General features: G+C 40.2%; 1 protein-coding gene across 5 annotated transcripts in view; it reads right to left on the reverse strand.

Moving 5' to 3' along the window:
• tanc2b (tetratricopeptide repeat, ankyrin repeat and coiled-coil containing 2b) overlaps positions 1 to 15,421 on the reverse strand; it is a 258,320-nt gene that overhangs the window by 162,424 nt on the left and 80,475 nt on the right. For all 5 annotated transcript variants that reach the window (XM_067429932.1, XM_067429929.1, XM_067429931.1 and 2 more), the window contains exon 2: positions 14,810 to 14,899. In XM_067429932.1, coding sequence (XP_067286033.1) covers positions 14,810 to 14,879 — 70 coding nt within the window. In that variant the 5' untranslated portion in view covers positions 14,880 to 14,899. The remainder of the gene's footprint in view (positions 1 to 14,809; positions 14,900 to 15,421) is intronic.

Raw genomic sequence — 15,421 nt, forward strand, 5'->3', positions numbered from 1 at the left:
TGTGTGTTCAGGGTGATGAGCTGTGCTGCTTTTACGGCAAACATAACGTTTTGCATTGTTGCCAAAAAGTTCAATTTTGGTTTCATCTGACCAGAGCACCTTCTTCCACATGTTTGGTGTGTCCCAGGTGGCTTGTGGCAAACTTTAAATGACACTTTTTATGTGTCTTTATGTGTATCTTTAAGAAATGACTTTCTTCTTGCCACTTTTCCAGAAAGGCCAAATTTGTGCAGTATACGACTGATTATTGTGCTTTGGACAGAGTCTCCCACCTCAGCTGTAGATCTCTGGCTTTAAACTTCTCCACAACAGTATCTCGGACCTGCCTGGTGTGTTCCTTGTTCTTCATGATGCTCTCTGCGATTTAAACGGACCTCTGAGACTATCACAGTGCGGATGCATTTATACGGAGACTTGATTTCACACAGGTGGACTCTATTTATCATCATTAGTCATTTAGGTCAACATTGGATCATTCAGAGATCCTCACTGAACTTCTGGAGAGAGTTTGCTGCACTGAAAGTAAAGGGGCTGAATAATTTTGCACGCCCAATTTTTCAGTTTTTTATTTGTTAAAAAAGTTTGAAATATCATATAAATTTCGTTCCACTTCATGATTGTGTCCCACTTGTTGTTGGTTCTTCACAAAAATTACAGTTTCATACCATTATGTTTGAAGCCTGAAATGTGGCAAAAGGTCGCAAAGTTCAAGGGGGCCGAATACTTTCGCAAGGCACTGTAGCTAACCTATTGAAAGCGTATGACTATATTTATATGTTACATAAAACTTTTAGACCTAATCTTTTTTTTACTGTCTATGTGGTAGATTGATCCAAATGGAATGAAATTTTTTTTTTTTGTATATATTATATACATTTAGAAATTCTTAATTTTATATTTTATAAAATGAAATAGGGACAATAGTCTGGAAACATAAATATTTTTCCATACTCTGATTTATTTTTTCCATACTTTTCCAGACCTGGAAATGAATCAAATCAAATTCCATACTTTTCCATACTTTTCCAAAACCCGTAGGAACCCTGCCTACATTACTACCAAACAGAACGCCGCCATATTTACGCCCGATCTCGCCCGGTATGGCCGCCCAAACTGCCCATTTAAATGAGAGACAGAGACAGAGATACCTGGAGAAAATTTCTATTTTAGGCTCCGATCCTTATTTGTTACACCAGTTTTCTTTTGTCCATTATTATCTGTTTATATTCAAATATAATATAAAAATATTAAATATATACATGCATATGTGTGTATTTATATATACATAATAATTATACACAGTAGACACACACACACATATTATATATATATATATATATATATATATATATATATATATATATATATATATATATATATATATATATATATATATATATATATTATGTAAACACAAACCTTTATTGTGGATGTGATTACTTGCACTGTTAAAAATACAGTTTATTCTTGTGATTATAGCTGAATGTATCATCATTACTCTAGTCTTCAGTGTCACATCCTTCACAAATCATTCTGATATGATGCTCAACAAATTTACATTTATAAAAAACATTTCCAGGATTTTTTCAGGAATAGTAAGTTCAAAGAACAGCATTTATTTGAAATAGAATATTTTGATGTGTTTGCTGTCACATTTGATCAATTTAATGCAACAAAAGCTTTCTATTTCAGGTAAATGCTGTTCTTTTGAACTTTCTATTAATCAAAGAACCGTGGAGAAAAGTACACAACTGTTTTCAACACTGATAATAATCATAAATGTTTCTTGAGCATCAAATCAAAAATATTACAATGATTTCTGAAGGATCATGTGACACTGAAGACTGGAGTAATGATGCTAAAAATTCAGCTTTGATTTTATGTGTGTGTGTGTGTGTGTGTGTGTGTGTGTGTGTGTGTGTGTGTGTGTGTGTGTGTGTGTGTGTGTGTGTGTGTGTGTGTGTGTGTGTGTGTGTGTGTGTGTGTGTGTGTGTGTGTGTGTGTGTGTGTGTGTGTGTGTGTGTGTGTGTGTGTGTAATGTAATCCCTACGTTATAGGGACAAAATGTCCCCCCAAAATCCTTGTCCTTGTGGGGACATTTTTTGGTCCCCATGAGGAAAACATCTTATAAATCATACAGAAGAAGTTTTTTTTTGAGAAAGTAAAATTGCAGAATGTTTCCTGTGATGGGTAGGTTTAGGGGCAGTGTAGGGGGATATAAAATATGGTTTGTACAGCATAAAAACCATTACACCTATGGAAAGTCCCCATAAAACATGGAAACAAGGTGTGTGTGTATGTGTGTGTGTGTGTGTGTGTGTGTGTGTGTGTATGTGTGTGTGTGTGTGTGTGTGTGTGTGTGTGTGTGTGTGTGTGTGTGTGTGTGTGTGTGTGTGTGTGTGTGTGTGTGTGTGTGTGTGTGTGTGTGTGTGTGTGTGTGTGGGCATGTTTTTCTATGAGGACACAAATTGTCTATGAGGACATGTCATTGTGTATAATGACATGGATATGACACAGGTATTACAGGAGAGGGTGAAATATGAGGACATTGGCCATGTCCCCACTTTTCAAAATGCTTATAAATCAAACAGGATGAGTTTTTTTTAGAAAGTAAAAATGCTGAATGTGTCCTGTGATGGGTAGGGTAGGTTTAGGGGCAGTGTAAGGGGATAGAAAATACGGTTTGTACGGTATAAAAACCATTACGTCTATGGAGAGTCCCCATATGTCACAAAAACAAACGTGTGTGTGTGTCTGCTCAAACATACATGCATCTGGCGGTCATTACTGTGAAATAAACCCGGACAGCGTGATCAGTATCTTGAATCACCCTGAAGGGCTTTATTATGCAATAATGACTGGCTGACTGCAACAGAGCTACATACCAAATAATTACATATATGGACAATCAATATTGATTTAAATTAAAATTATTTGATCATCCTGTAGTTTAGATTAAAGCGACAGACCACATACAATATGCAAATATCGTTCTCCCCAATGTAAATATCCCTATATTTCTTCTCTTCATCCTTGGTGACTGAATCACTTGTCAGACTCCGACAGAATACAAAGTCCTTGATGCTTCTGATCAGATTAAATAGAGGAAATCAAATATATCCAATCACTAACATCAACCAATTTAAAGCATGAAAACCATGAGAGCAATGTGATTTCCATTCCTGTGCTCCTTCACCTAGAACACACACATCTGCCCTCGTCTCATAATTACACATGTGCACCCATTCATTATTCATGAGGATGGACGAGTGTGAAGAACAGGCATCTACAGTGAACAAAAAATGTGAACGCATAAAGGTGTAATGCAAGGTGAAACAGAGAAAGAGAGGCAGAGAGAGAGGGAGAGAGAGAGAGAGAGAGAGAGAGAGAGAGAGAGAGAGAGAGAGAGAGAGAGAGAGAGAGAGAGAGAGAGAGAGAGAGAGAGAGAGAGAGAGAGAGAGAGAGAGAGAGAGAGAGAGAGAGAGAGAGAGAGAGAGAAATGTCAAGGACAGATGGAGATATGTGGAAAACTTTGTCTGTAAGTGAGGTTACATTTCAATAGCTGAACATCATCATGATATGGGTCAAGGGCACTAAACAGGCAGAGAGAGACCATGAGCTCTCAAACTACTGCTGATAAATAAAGAAAGAGAAGGAAAGAGACAAAGAAGAATACAATATATGGGTCCTACAGATGGAGAGAGAGAGAGAGAGAGAGAGAGAGAGAGAGAGAGAGAGAGAGAGAGAGAGAGAGAGAGACCCACAGAGTCCAAACACTGTCCTCCAGCCCAGAGCCTCAGCACCGACCCGTCAGCGCAGAGAGACCCGACCCGGACAGCTCTCAGCCATCACAGCCCCCCCTGTCTGACTCTTCAGCACAACAGCACCAGCCCTCGTCCCACAGCAGCCCAGCTCCATCCAGCACAGAGGAACCGCAAATAGCCCTGCTCATTGACTCAAATGGAAAATTCATTGACATTAAGAAACTTTTCCCCCGACACAAAGCGGTTAAATTTTGGTGTCCCACCACTGACAAAGCCCTGGAGCTCCTGACAGAATCACAGCTAGGCCGGCCCAGCCACATCATAATCCACACTGGCACAAACGACCTGCGGAGACAACAAGACAGAGTGTCCGACTCCCTCAGAGCGGTCGTGGAGAAAGCCAGAAAAACCTTCCCCAACTCAAAAATCATCCTGTCCACTCTTCTCCAGAGGAAAGACTTCCACCCCAACACAATTCTTAAAATAAACTCCAGCATCTCCAGACACTGTGCCCTCCTGCCTAACGTCCACTTGGCCCACCATCCAGACCTGGACACCGACTGCCTATATGACCACGTCCACCTTTACAAGAGTCTAGTACATATACTTGCAAAGAGACTCAAAGATGTCGCCCTAAATAGGACCAACCAGACAAACATTAGCAGGTGGAGCAGAACCAGCCCTAGCCCAGCCAAGCCAATGAGACACACCCCAGGAAACTACATCCCAGCCCCATCCAGAGCCCCAGCCAACACCCCACCCAGAGCCCCATCCAGAGCCCCTCCCAGAACACCGCACAGAGCTCCAGCACCTGGACCGGATCCATACAGGCAGAGACTGCCCTACAGCAGCCCCACAGCTCCAGCAGCCGAAGCCCGTCCACAGCAGAGCCCAGCCCAGCCCAGCAGACCGAGCTACGCCCAAGCGGTCAGTGGAGGAGTGACCCGAGCGAACACTGAACTCCACGACATCCAACATATGCTGGGTATCATCTGCTCCCACCTACTTACACACAGTGGACAGTGGTAACAAACAAACAAACAAACAAACAAAAAAATAAAAAATAATAATGATTTTCACACACTACTATGACCACTGTTAGCACTAGTAGTGTATAATCCATCTATCGATGTTTTGCATTCATTTAACATTGACCTCAACTACTCATTGTTTTCCTTAGATTTTTTTGTAGTTGAAAAAAATTAAATAATAATATCCATCTCTTATTTCTCAAATAGGCAAACTTACCATACATAGATTACTTCAACGTAAACATTTATGATGAAATCCCTTAGGTTTTCATCATGGAACATCCAGGGTCTAAACTCCTCAGTCTTTGGCCTTAAAAGCAGAAACCCTGATTTCATGCGTGAGCTAGAAGACGTAGATGTCATCATCCTACAGGAGACCTGGTGTAGAGCAGATGTGTTTACTGGCTGTCCCTCAGGATACAGAGAGATATTACTACCATCAGTTAAACACCCATCAGTCACACAGGGAAGAGACTCGGGGGGGACGATAATCTGGACCAAAGCCGACCTGGCCATAGAACTAGTTAAAAAAGACCAGTACCACCTGTGGCTGAAAATTAACAAAGGAATAATTTCAACATCCCAGCCTGTCTTCCTTTGTGCCATATATATACCTCCCCTCGAGTCTCCTTATTTCCAAGAGGAAACTTTTCAGAACTTAGAAGGGGAAATCAGCCATTTCCAGGCCCAGGGAAATGTGCTGCTGATGGGTGATTTAAACGCCAGAACAGGAGAGGAATTTGATTTTTTAGATCCACAAGGCAATAGATTTATTACTGGCTATAATGACCTGTACCCCTCTTACCCTGCCAGACAGAGCCGCGATCAGGCCGTGAATGCTCACGGACGGCAGCTTCTGCAGCTCTGCCGAGGACTGGCTCTGTACATCGCCAACGGGAGACTGCGCGGGGACTCGCTCGGCCAATACACCTACAGCTCAGCTCTTGGTAACAGCACTGTGGACTATTCCATCACAGACCTCGAGCTTTCCTCCCTGAGGGCATTCACAGTCAAACCCCTGAAACCTTTCTCAGACCACAGCCAAATCACACTCTATGTAAAACAATCTGAAACATCACCCAAACCAATTAGGACACCATATCAAATGAGCAAAATTATGTCATTTAAATGGACAGAAAACAGCGCCACTAATTACACCAACGCTGTCGAATCCACAGAAATACAATCCCTCTTAAATTCATTTCAAACACAGGTATTCCCTAAAAATCAATTCGGCATCAATCAGGAAGTTCAACATCTTAACAATCTATTCTACAAAACAGCACAAAAGAGTAATTTGACCTTTTTTAAACGAAAGAAAAAACATCTAGACACAGACAAATGGTTTGATTTGGACTGTAAGGCTCTGAGAAAAAACCTCCGAAATTTATCAAACCAAAAACACCGCCAACCAGACAATCCGGAGCTCCGCCTTCATTACTGTGAGGCGCTAAAACAATATAAAGCCACACTGCGGCGGAAAAAAGCACAGTTTTTGCAAAACCAGTTTGAAGAAATAGAAAAATCTACAAATTCACACAAATTTTGGGAAAAATTAAAATTATTGTACAAACCAAATCAAGAAATTCTGGCAATACAAGATGGGGAGACATGGAAAACCCACTTCCAAGAATTATATAGCCCAATTAAAATCCAAAATTCTAACCAAAATAATATAAATAATAAACTAGACAATTTGGAAAGATCAATTAAAGCAAACCAAAACCCCTTAGATTTCCCCATAACAATGGAAGAATTGGAAGACAAATTACGGGCCCTTGAGCCCAAGAAAGCCTGTGGTGTTGACAGCATCCTGAACGAGATGCTGAAACACACAGACCAAAGCTTCAAACTGGCCATGCTAAAGCTGTTCAATGATGTTCTGTGTGTCGGCTTCTTCCCTGAGATCTGGAACCAGGGCCTCATCAGCCCCATCCACAAGAGCGGAGACAAATTAGACCCTAACAACTACCGAGGCATCTGTGTGAACAGTAACCTGGGGAAGGTCCTCTGCAGTGTCTTAAACACCAGACTTCTAGACTTCCTTATGAAGCACAATGCCTTGAGTAAATGTCAAATCGGCTTTCTTCCAAAATGTCGCACATCTGACCATATTTTTACACTACAAACACTAATTGATAAATACGTACACCAAAACAAAGGACAAATTTTTGCTTGTTTCATTGATTTCAAGAAAGCATTCGATTCAATCTGGCACACAGGATTATACCTAAAACTTATTGACAGTGGAATAGGGGGAAAATTCTATGATTTGATCAGATCAATGTACACGGCCAGCCAATGCGCTGTTAAAATCGGAAACAAAAGGACAGAATTCTTCCCCCAGGGGCGTGGCGTGAGACAGGGCTGCAGCTTAAGCCCCACCCTCTTCAACATCTACATCAACCAATTGGCCAACATATTAGAAGATGCTCCCATTCAAGGTCTCACGCTACACGACACAGACATTAAGTGTCTTCTCTATGCAGATGACCTGGTTCTCCTGTCGGCCACTAAAGAGGGGCTTCAGGACAGCCTGGATCTGCTGGAGGATTACTGTCAGTCCTGGGCCCTGACCGTTAACCTCCAGAAAACTAGAGTCATGATGTTCCAAAAGCGCTCCAGATCCCAGGGACCAACACACACGTTCACACTGTCACACAGAACCATTGAGACCACCAAAGCATACACTTACCTCGGCCTCAAAATAACTCCAACGGGTAACTTTACTCTGGCTGTGAATGAACTCAAGGAGAAAGCTCAACGGGCTTTCTATGCCATAAAAAGAACCATTAAATTCGACATCCCAATCCAAATTTGGCTCAAACTCTTCAAATCTATAATTGAACCAATTGTTTTATATGGCAGTGAAGTGTGGGGTCCTTCTATAAAATTTGATTTCTTAAATTGGGAAAAACATCCGACTGAAATTCTACATTTAGATTTCTGTAAAAGAATCCTCAAAGTCCAAAGAAAGACGCCAAACAACGGATGCAGGGCAGAATTAGGCCAATACCCTCTCCTTCTAAACATCCAAAAAAGAGCCATCAAATTCTGGAAACACCTGAAAACAAGCGACCCCAACACATACCATTACAAAGCCCTGAAACACCAAGAGCTGAGCGTGACGAGGAGTCCCCTGTGTCAGCTGGTGCTGAGACTGACTGAGCTCACACACACAGAGATCAGCCGGCCTCAGGACACACACACACTCGCACACATTCGGCCCTCAAAAATTATGATCACAGAACAAGAAAAGTACATCACCCATTGGACACACACCATTCAAAACCAGCACAAACTGGAATGTTATTCGGCCCTAAATCGAGAATACAGCGCAGCGCAGTACCTGAGCTCAGTGAGGGACGTGAGCCTCAGGAAAACCCTGACGATGTACAGACTCAGCGAGCACAGTCTGGCCATAGAGACGGGCCGGCGCAGACAGACCTGGCTCTCCCGCGAGGACAGACTCTGCTCGCACTGCATTCTGGGAGTGACAGAGACCGAGCTGCACTTCCTCACAGAATGCACAAAATACAAAAATATTAGAGATCATTATTACCCCCAAATTAATAAAATATTCCCCCATTTCAGCACCTGTAGCCCAACCCAAAAACTGAGCTACATTCTTGGTGAAGAAGCCAAATGCTCAAATATAGCTGCAAGATTTGTATCCTCTTGCCATCTCCTGAGGGACGAGCAAACACACAGCCCATACACACACACTCTCACAGCCAATACACACTCCCTTTAGACCTGCACCCATGTATATAGTGTATATATGTTCAGCCTTTACATGTTTTCTATATTAAAATTAGCTTGATTTTCTTATCATAAATCTTTATTTATTTTACTATTCATATTTTGTTGTTTTTATTATTAATTTATTTTACTCTGAATTTTGTGTTGTTTTTATTATTAATTTATTTTATTATTAACTTATTTTATTATTAATATTTTGTTAAGTTTTTTATGATCAGTTGTTACAAATCACTTTATGTTGTCTTAATGCTTTGGCAATGCAAAATGTATGTTTTTGTCATGCCAATAAAGCTTCTTGAATTGAATTGAATTGAGAGAGAGAGAGAGAGAGAGAGAGAGAGAGAGAGAGAGAGAGAGAGAGAGAGAGAGAGAGAGAGAGAGAGAGAGAGAGAGAGAGAGAGAGAGAGACATACACACTGCAGATAAATTTGTTTCTCAGTTCACCTTTTTAGTGCTTATTCCTTCATTTACAGAAGTGACAACTGCATTCTACAGGCAAATTAACTCCAAAAAATACAGCTATAGTGGCAACTGCATTTACAAATACTCAGTGTATGGAACCGAACCGAACAACTACTTATTAATGATGTATTTGAACAAGCATCAGAGATGTTTCTCTCTTTATGTGCATGGCAAGAAATCACAGGGAAAGTGTTACGAGTCTCTCATTCGCGTTGGCAGATCTTGCTGGAAACGGCCCACAATAAACTGAAATAAATCCAAATGTTTTATGCTGAACATAAGACCAAATGTCGCACACGCACCTGCAGTTTAATAACTTAATAAACACAAGTTTACAAATTAAAATATGCATAAAAAAAGTTATATTACATGATACTACTTAAAAATGTTTATATAAACTGCATTATTATTGTTGATATTACTTTGAGAAGTACATTTTACTGTACAACAGTAAAATTACAGTGTCGCAATTAGCAAATAAAATAAAAGTATATATATTTTCAGTGGTCTATTAAAAACATTCAAAATGATGAATGCTTTGTAGGAATCTGTTGGAGTCAGCAAAAGCCAATTTTGAGCACATCGAGTAGACGCTCCGGTTAGAATATGCTCGTTCTCGTTTCGTTTTGCTCTATCCTCTGCACTTCCGCTTTCGTCACCGGAGTCTACGTTATGTGCTGGACCGCCAGTCTCTCGTGAACACGCGTGCCACAGTTAGGGGAAGTTAGTAAGTTACAGTTTGTAATGTTTTAAGTATGGATATTTTATTTTTACACAAATGCATCGCTTCACTTCAGAAGGCCTTTATTAACCCCCGGAGCCGTGTGGAGCAGTTATATGATGGATGGATGCACTTTTATGAACAGACTCAGACATTCACTGCTATTAAAAAGCTTTTTAAAGGTCCCGTTCTTCGCGTGTTTTCGAAGCTTTGATTATGTTTACAGTGTGCAATATAACATGAGTTCATGTTTCGCGTGTAGAAAAACAGTATTTTTCACACAATTGACTTATCTGTACAGCGCTGTTTCCTCTGTCCTAAAAACGGCCTGATGATTTCCTTGTTCTATGAAGTCCCTCCTTCAGAAACACGTAACGAGTTCTGATTGGGCCAGAGCTTCCCGCGCTGTGATTGGACAGCAGCTTAGTGCACGTTGCACGGAAAGGTCCCGCCTCTTACCATAACGTGTAGATACGCGCGCTCAACGTTATTGCAAAAATGTCTATATTGCCTTATCAATTTGAGCCGGAATCAGACCCGGAGAATATCAAAGAGGATCGATTACAACCTGCTCAGGAAAGACTTTTGCTGGATGTTTGAGAATGGTAAGCTGTCTATTCAGTAGTTTAAACTGATCATTACAAACACCAACAATCGATGGTGTCTGAATGAATTGCTACACTTTTATATGCTAAGTTATTCGGATTATTTTCAATTACCATCTAACGTTAGTTAACAAAGCTAAACAGCCATAGCACTTTGTGTAATGAGTAACATAAACTGTTAAACGGACCAACTTAAATAATAAAATACACTTACCGGTTGTGGTTCATAAACAACAAAGAGGGAACTGCATCATCTTTTAAGAATAATCTTTCTGCGAATCCGGCATTAAACTGATTGAGATTGAGGAAGCAGTCCTCAGCAAAATGTGCTGCACATAGTTTTAAATTGTGATTATAATTTTCCGGAACCGAGTTAACCATAAACTGTAGGCATTGATCTCTGACAGCGTCCGTGGGAAGGCCAAACAAAGGTGATTTGACTCCGGGATGAAAATAACAGCGTTTCAATGGCATGGCGACAAACACACTCTACAAAAACAACGCTTCCTATTCTCGACCTGCGAGAGCAAAAGGACCACGCCCCCTATTTTGCGTGTTCTTGTGGGCGGAGGGTTCGTCAACAAACGGTTCTAGTGACGTCATTACAGCAGGAAGTGCAGAGGTGTAGTCCAAACCAGCCGTTCGCTGTAGGCTTTGAAAGGGAACTTCGGTTTAATAAAATATCTCGCTTGGCATTGAACTTTGAGCTTTATAATTTTACAGGTATTATTTATGCTCTAACAGCAACATTACACACTAACTAAAGTTTGAAAGATGGAATCGCAAAGAATGGGACCTTTAATATAACTCTGACTGTATTCGTCTGAAAAAAGAATGCCATATACACCTAGGATGACTTGAGGGGGAGTAAATCATGGGCTAATTTCCATTTTTGGGTAAACTATCCCTTTAAGCTAGTCACAGACTAATGTTTAAGCTGTTAAAAAACTGAAAGCAACTTGCACCAACATATCTTGAAATATGTCAGATCCATTGTTTTGTCTTCGATGCACATCAGTAATGCTTTTTTTCTAAGGCACGTTTATAAAAGCTATTTAAATATCCTTACTGAACTAAAGCCTTATCCTGGCTTAGTCTTAATCCTGCCTGTGAAACCGTGCCCAGATGTTTTTCCCCAACAAACTTTCCCTTAAGACATACCAGATAATGTTTGTGTGAATACTGGTCAAGACAGATATTTTAAATACTTTAATTCTGAGCATATATCGGGATTGTGCGCTGTCAGAGGCGTTTGTGTGCGCACTTCCGATCTGTGAGTCAGCGTGAGCAAGAGCATTTTGGCTTACATGAGTATGAAAATCACATTTCAATTGGTTCAGAATTCGCTATGAATATTCATAAAGTGGGAATGCTGCGCTTTAAACCGATACCAAACTTGCGCTGAGGGGAAGAGCCCCAGGTCGAGAAGCGAGCAGAGAATAAACAGCATTTGTCATGGAAACGGAGAAGCTTAACTTGACAAACTATACATCATTAAAAAGATCTAAGACTAAAGTTTAATTTTTTTACCTCTGTTTTATTCTCAAAGTCTTATAGTGACCGTAATGTGTTAATATGTTCCAGGAGTTATGAATATGATCTTGGGCGTCGCTACCTTTTGATTGTAATATGCGCGTCATTTGCTCCCATTCATAAAAAAATCCTCCTTGGTCGTCATGAAGACACTCGACAAAACAACTTCCCTCAGGGCTTTTACTTCAAATGTGTGCAGATGTGGAGAAATATTGATAGATTCTCTCATGTTTGAGTCAAATTTCTATACAGAGAAGTATTATTTATTCAATCTTTATCCAAAATCCGCGGATGTATGATTATGAGAGCAGTAGGCTGTGATATGCTGTGTTTTCAATTCATTCTGGCAGCCGGAGGGCGCTGGAAAGCTGTACTACTGAAAATTCACCCCATGGGGAACACATGAAGAACAGACACACCATGTGACATTCAGGAAGTATCTGACATATGTGCTGCATCCCAATTCGCCTACTTATACTACGTCCTAAAAGTATGCACTCTTTTTGTGAAGAAAAAGTATATACTTTTGAGTGTGTAGCTGAAAAGTATGCAAGCTTCGGGACATACTACTTCGCCATCTTTAACGGACTCTGTCGCTTAGTTACGTGCATCCCGTCACCGTTTATCTGCCCTGTCAATCATCGTCAGATTCGTCACAGTTCAAATCCTCCACATACAGATTAATCTCCTACCGTATCGGAGAGAAATGTAGCCGCACGTTGATCTGCCATTTGTGGGTCTTTAATGCTGAGACTCTCCTCATGTGTTTGTAGTTAAAGTATAATGATGCATTTAAAAGTTAATGACCAAACGTGTCATTACAAAAGTTCACAATGCTGCTGCATGTGAAATATAATGTGGACAACACTGAATAAATATATTTTTGTCAGGTTAATTATTGATAGGGTCACTCAAACCCCTTTATCTAAACTTCTCTACTTAACCGCATGCTTAACCGTCGAACTCGCACACCCGTCATGTTTGTAGTTTTTTAACGCTTTTTATCCGCGTTTGTAGTTCTAATTGAATCCTCGTCCAACTCGCAATGGGTTGTGGGCAATATCAGCCGTTAGAGTGCACATCGATCCATACTGTGAATTCAGACCGGAAATAGTAAACCATCCGGGAATCTTTGGAATACTCTTTTCAACATACTACGATTTGGGACATACTAATTCTATTTTCGAATACTATTTAGGATGGATAGTATGCGAATTGGGACGCAGGGTTGGACATATCCACACAGCTCCCTGGGATCGTCAGATCGCTATTTTATGCAGATAAACACGTTTTAAGACAATAAACACACAATCGCGGCAATATATGGTTGGTCTGTGTTCTTTATGCCATGTTGGGTGGTTTCATAATAGATGATATTTATAATGCAATGCTATTCCACATAGCTTTTAGCATTGTATATTTTCTGTCAGATTTTTTGACCCGAAGCTATATGAGATCACATATTGTTATATAAAACACTCTACATATAAAATATAAAGTGATATGAAGCAAGTTTTGAATAAAACATGATTTTAATCGTATAAATTGTTGTTTTGCTGGTGTGCTAAGCTAACATGCTAGCTTGCCCTAGATGCACCTGCCACTGAGTAAATACTTTATTTTTATGAACATTTTCTAAATGTAAAACTACTGAAATGCTTATTTGGACGAAATGCATTCAATAGAGTCTCAGTGAGGGTAAAGTGAGAGGTTTGATTTAGAAATGAGGTTTGAATAGAACAGTTTGAATAGAGAATCGTTAGTAATTATAATGCAGACAAAAGAATAATAATTGGAGCCATAACCAGTCCGCAGAAGTGTGAATGCCGGGGAGACAAACTGAATGGGGCAGTTACCTCTAAACAATAGAGGCAAAATAGAGAATGAAAGCTGAGAAGATGTGGCAATAAACATCAGTTGATATTTCAGCGATATCTCAAAATAAAATCACATGAAACGATCTTGTAAAACGTTTAATAAAATGCAGAGTTTTAGACTGATCATCTTCAGATCTGAAATATAACATGGTCAGACTTGTGGCTTTAGCTGTAGTGCATTTCTAGATTTCTCCAAGGCCCACTTCAATTTTATTTTCATAAAGATATATCATACAAATAAATTTCTAATAACTTTACAAAACTTTGAAGCTTATTATAGCTTTTTTTATTATAAAAAATATTATCATTTTGACTTTACAGTAAACTGCCAGGTGTCTGCTTTCAAATGAGACCATAATTATGCTTTTAGTGCAAAGGATTCACAAACTGTATTTGTTTTAGTCTGAGTATACATTTCTTAGGATTTTTTCAAAATTTAGAAATCAGCTTAACAGGTTAAGTGCGAGGCACGGACGAATCTCTGAACATCTTTCAAAGATTTGAAGCCATTAACCTGGGAAATCCAGTTCTTCGTTTTTCTCACCAGTTAAAAACAGGGTTTATTCCTGGCAAACTGATCAAACGTGCCTGACGTTGCATTGCTGTCGGGTAATCTGACTGGAGCTTGTGATGCTTTCAAGTGTTGCGTGTGATGTGCATCAGCCGGTCAGCGTAAGGCCTGTGGACGTGCCGTCTGAGCGTGAGACTACACGCCTCATGCACTGCCCGCTGCGGATTTGTCAGTTATATCAGGAAGCATATGGAAACCCATATATTGGCAGAACATCCCAGAATCCCAGAGAGAAATGAGTTCCAGCACTGAGGCATGATGGATAATCAAGGCTTTAGGCTGTTCGTTCTCTTACATGCTTCTGTAATACCAGCTCAGCTCAGGGCGACTGCATTCGATACTGACTTCCAAATAGGAAGCTTGCAAATGATTATTCAAATATCCTGCATCATGTGGTTTGAAAAATAGCACTTTAAAAAGACAAACTCAAACAGGTATGTTTAGATCATATCTTAATGGTTAGACATGAAAGTTGAGACTGACCGCTGCTGTTACGGCTCTTCCTGTTGGCTTTGCCCCCCGTCAGCAGCATTTTCAAGCTGTTTTTAAACATTGTGGCACAGGGACTAATGCCTGAAAAGAAAAGAAAAGAAATGTGTTTAGCAATACAAACTTTGTGATTGATTTTATTGAACCTTTAGCATATGCATATATATACATATATAGTGTACATACATTGCAAAAAGTATCAGTTTGGATTTAGGCAAACGCTTAAGGGGGGGGGGGGGGGGTGAAATGCTGTTTCATGCATACTGAGCTTTTTACACTGTTAAAGACTTGGATTCCCATCCTAAACATAGACAAAGTTTCAAAAACTAATGTTGGACGTTTGATAGAGTATTTCTGTGTTAAAAATACTCCTTCCGGTTTCTCACAAGTTTCGGAGAGTTTTTTTCGAGTATGGGTCGGCTTGACGTTAATAAAACGGAAGGTCCTTGTATGGGCCGTACGGGCTCTTCTCCCGGTAGGGTGCGCGCTCGCGTCACTAGAGCGAGAGAGAGGATATGCACGCCGTAAACACTGCTCTCGCGCCGCGCTCCACTTTATTCCTATGGGTGACGTCGAGCGACTTCAACGCTTCAGCACAGCATTCCG

Source organism: Pseudorasbora parva, chromosome 21, assembly GCF_024679245.1.
Source record: "Pseudorasbora parva isolate DD20220531a chromosome 21, ASM2467924v1, whole genome shotgun sequence".
In the NCBI taxonomy this organism is placed as follows: Eukaryota; Metazoa; Chordata; class Actinopteri; order Cypriniformes; family Gobionidae; genus Pseudorasbora; species Pseudorasbora parva.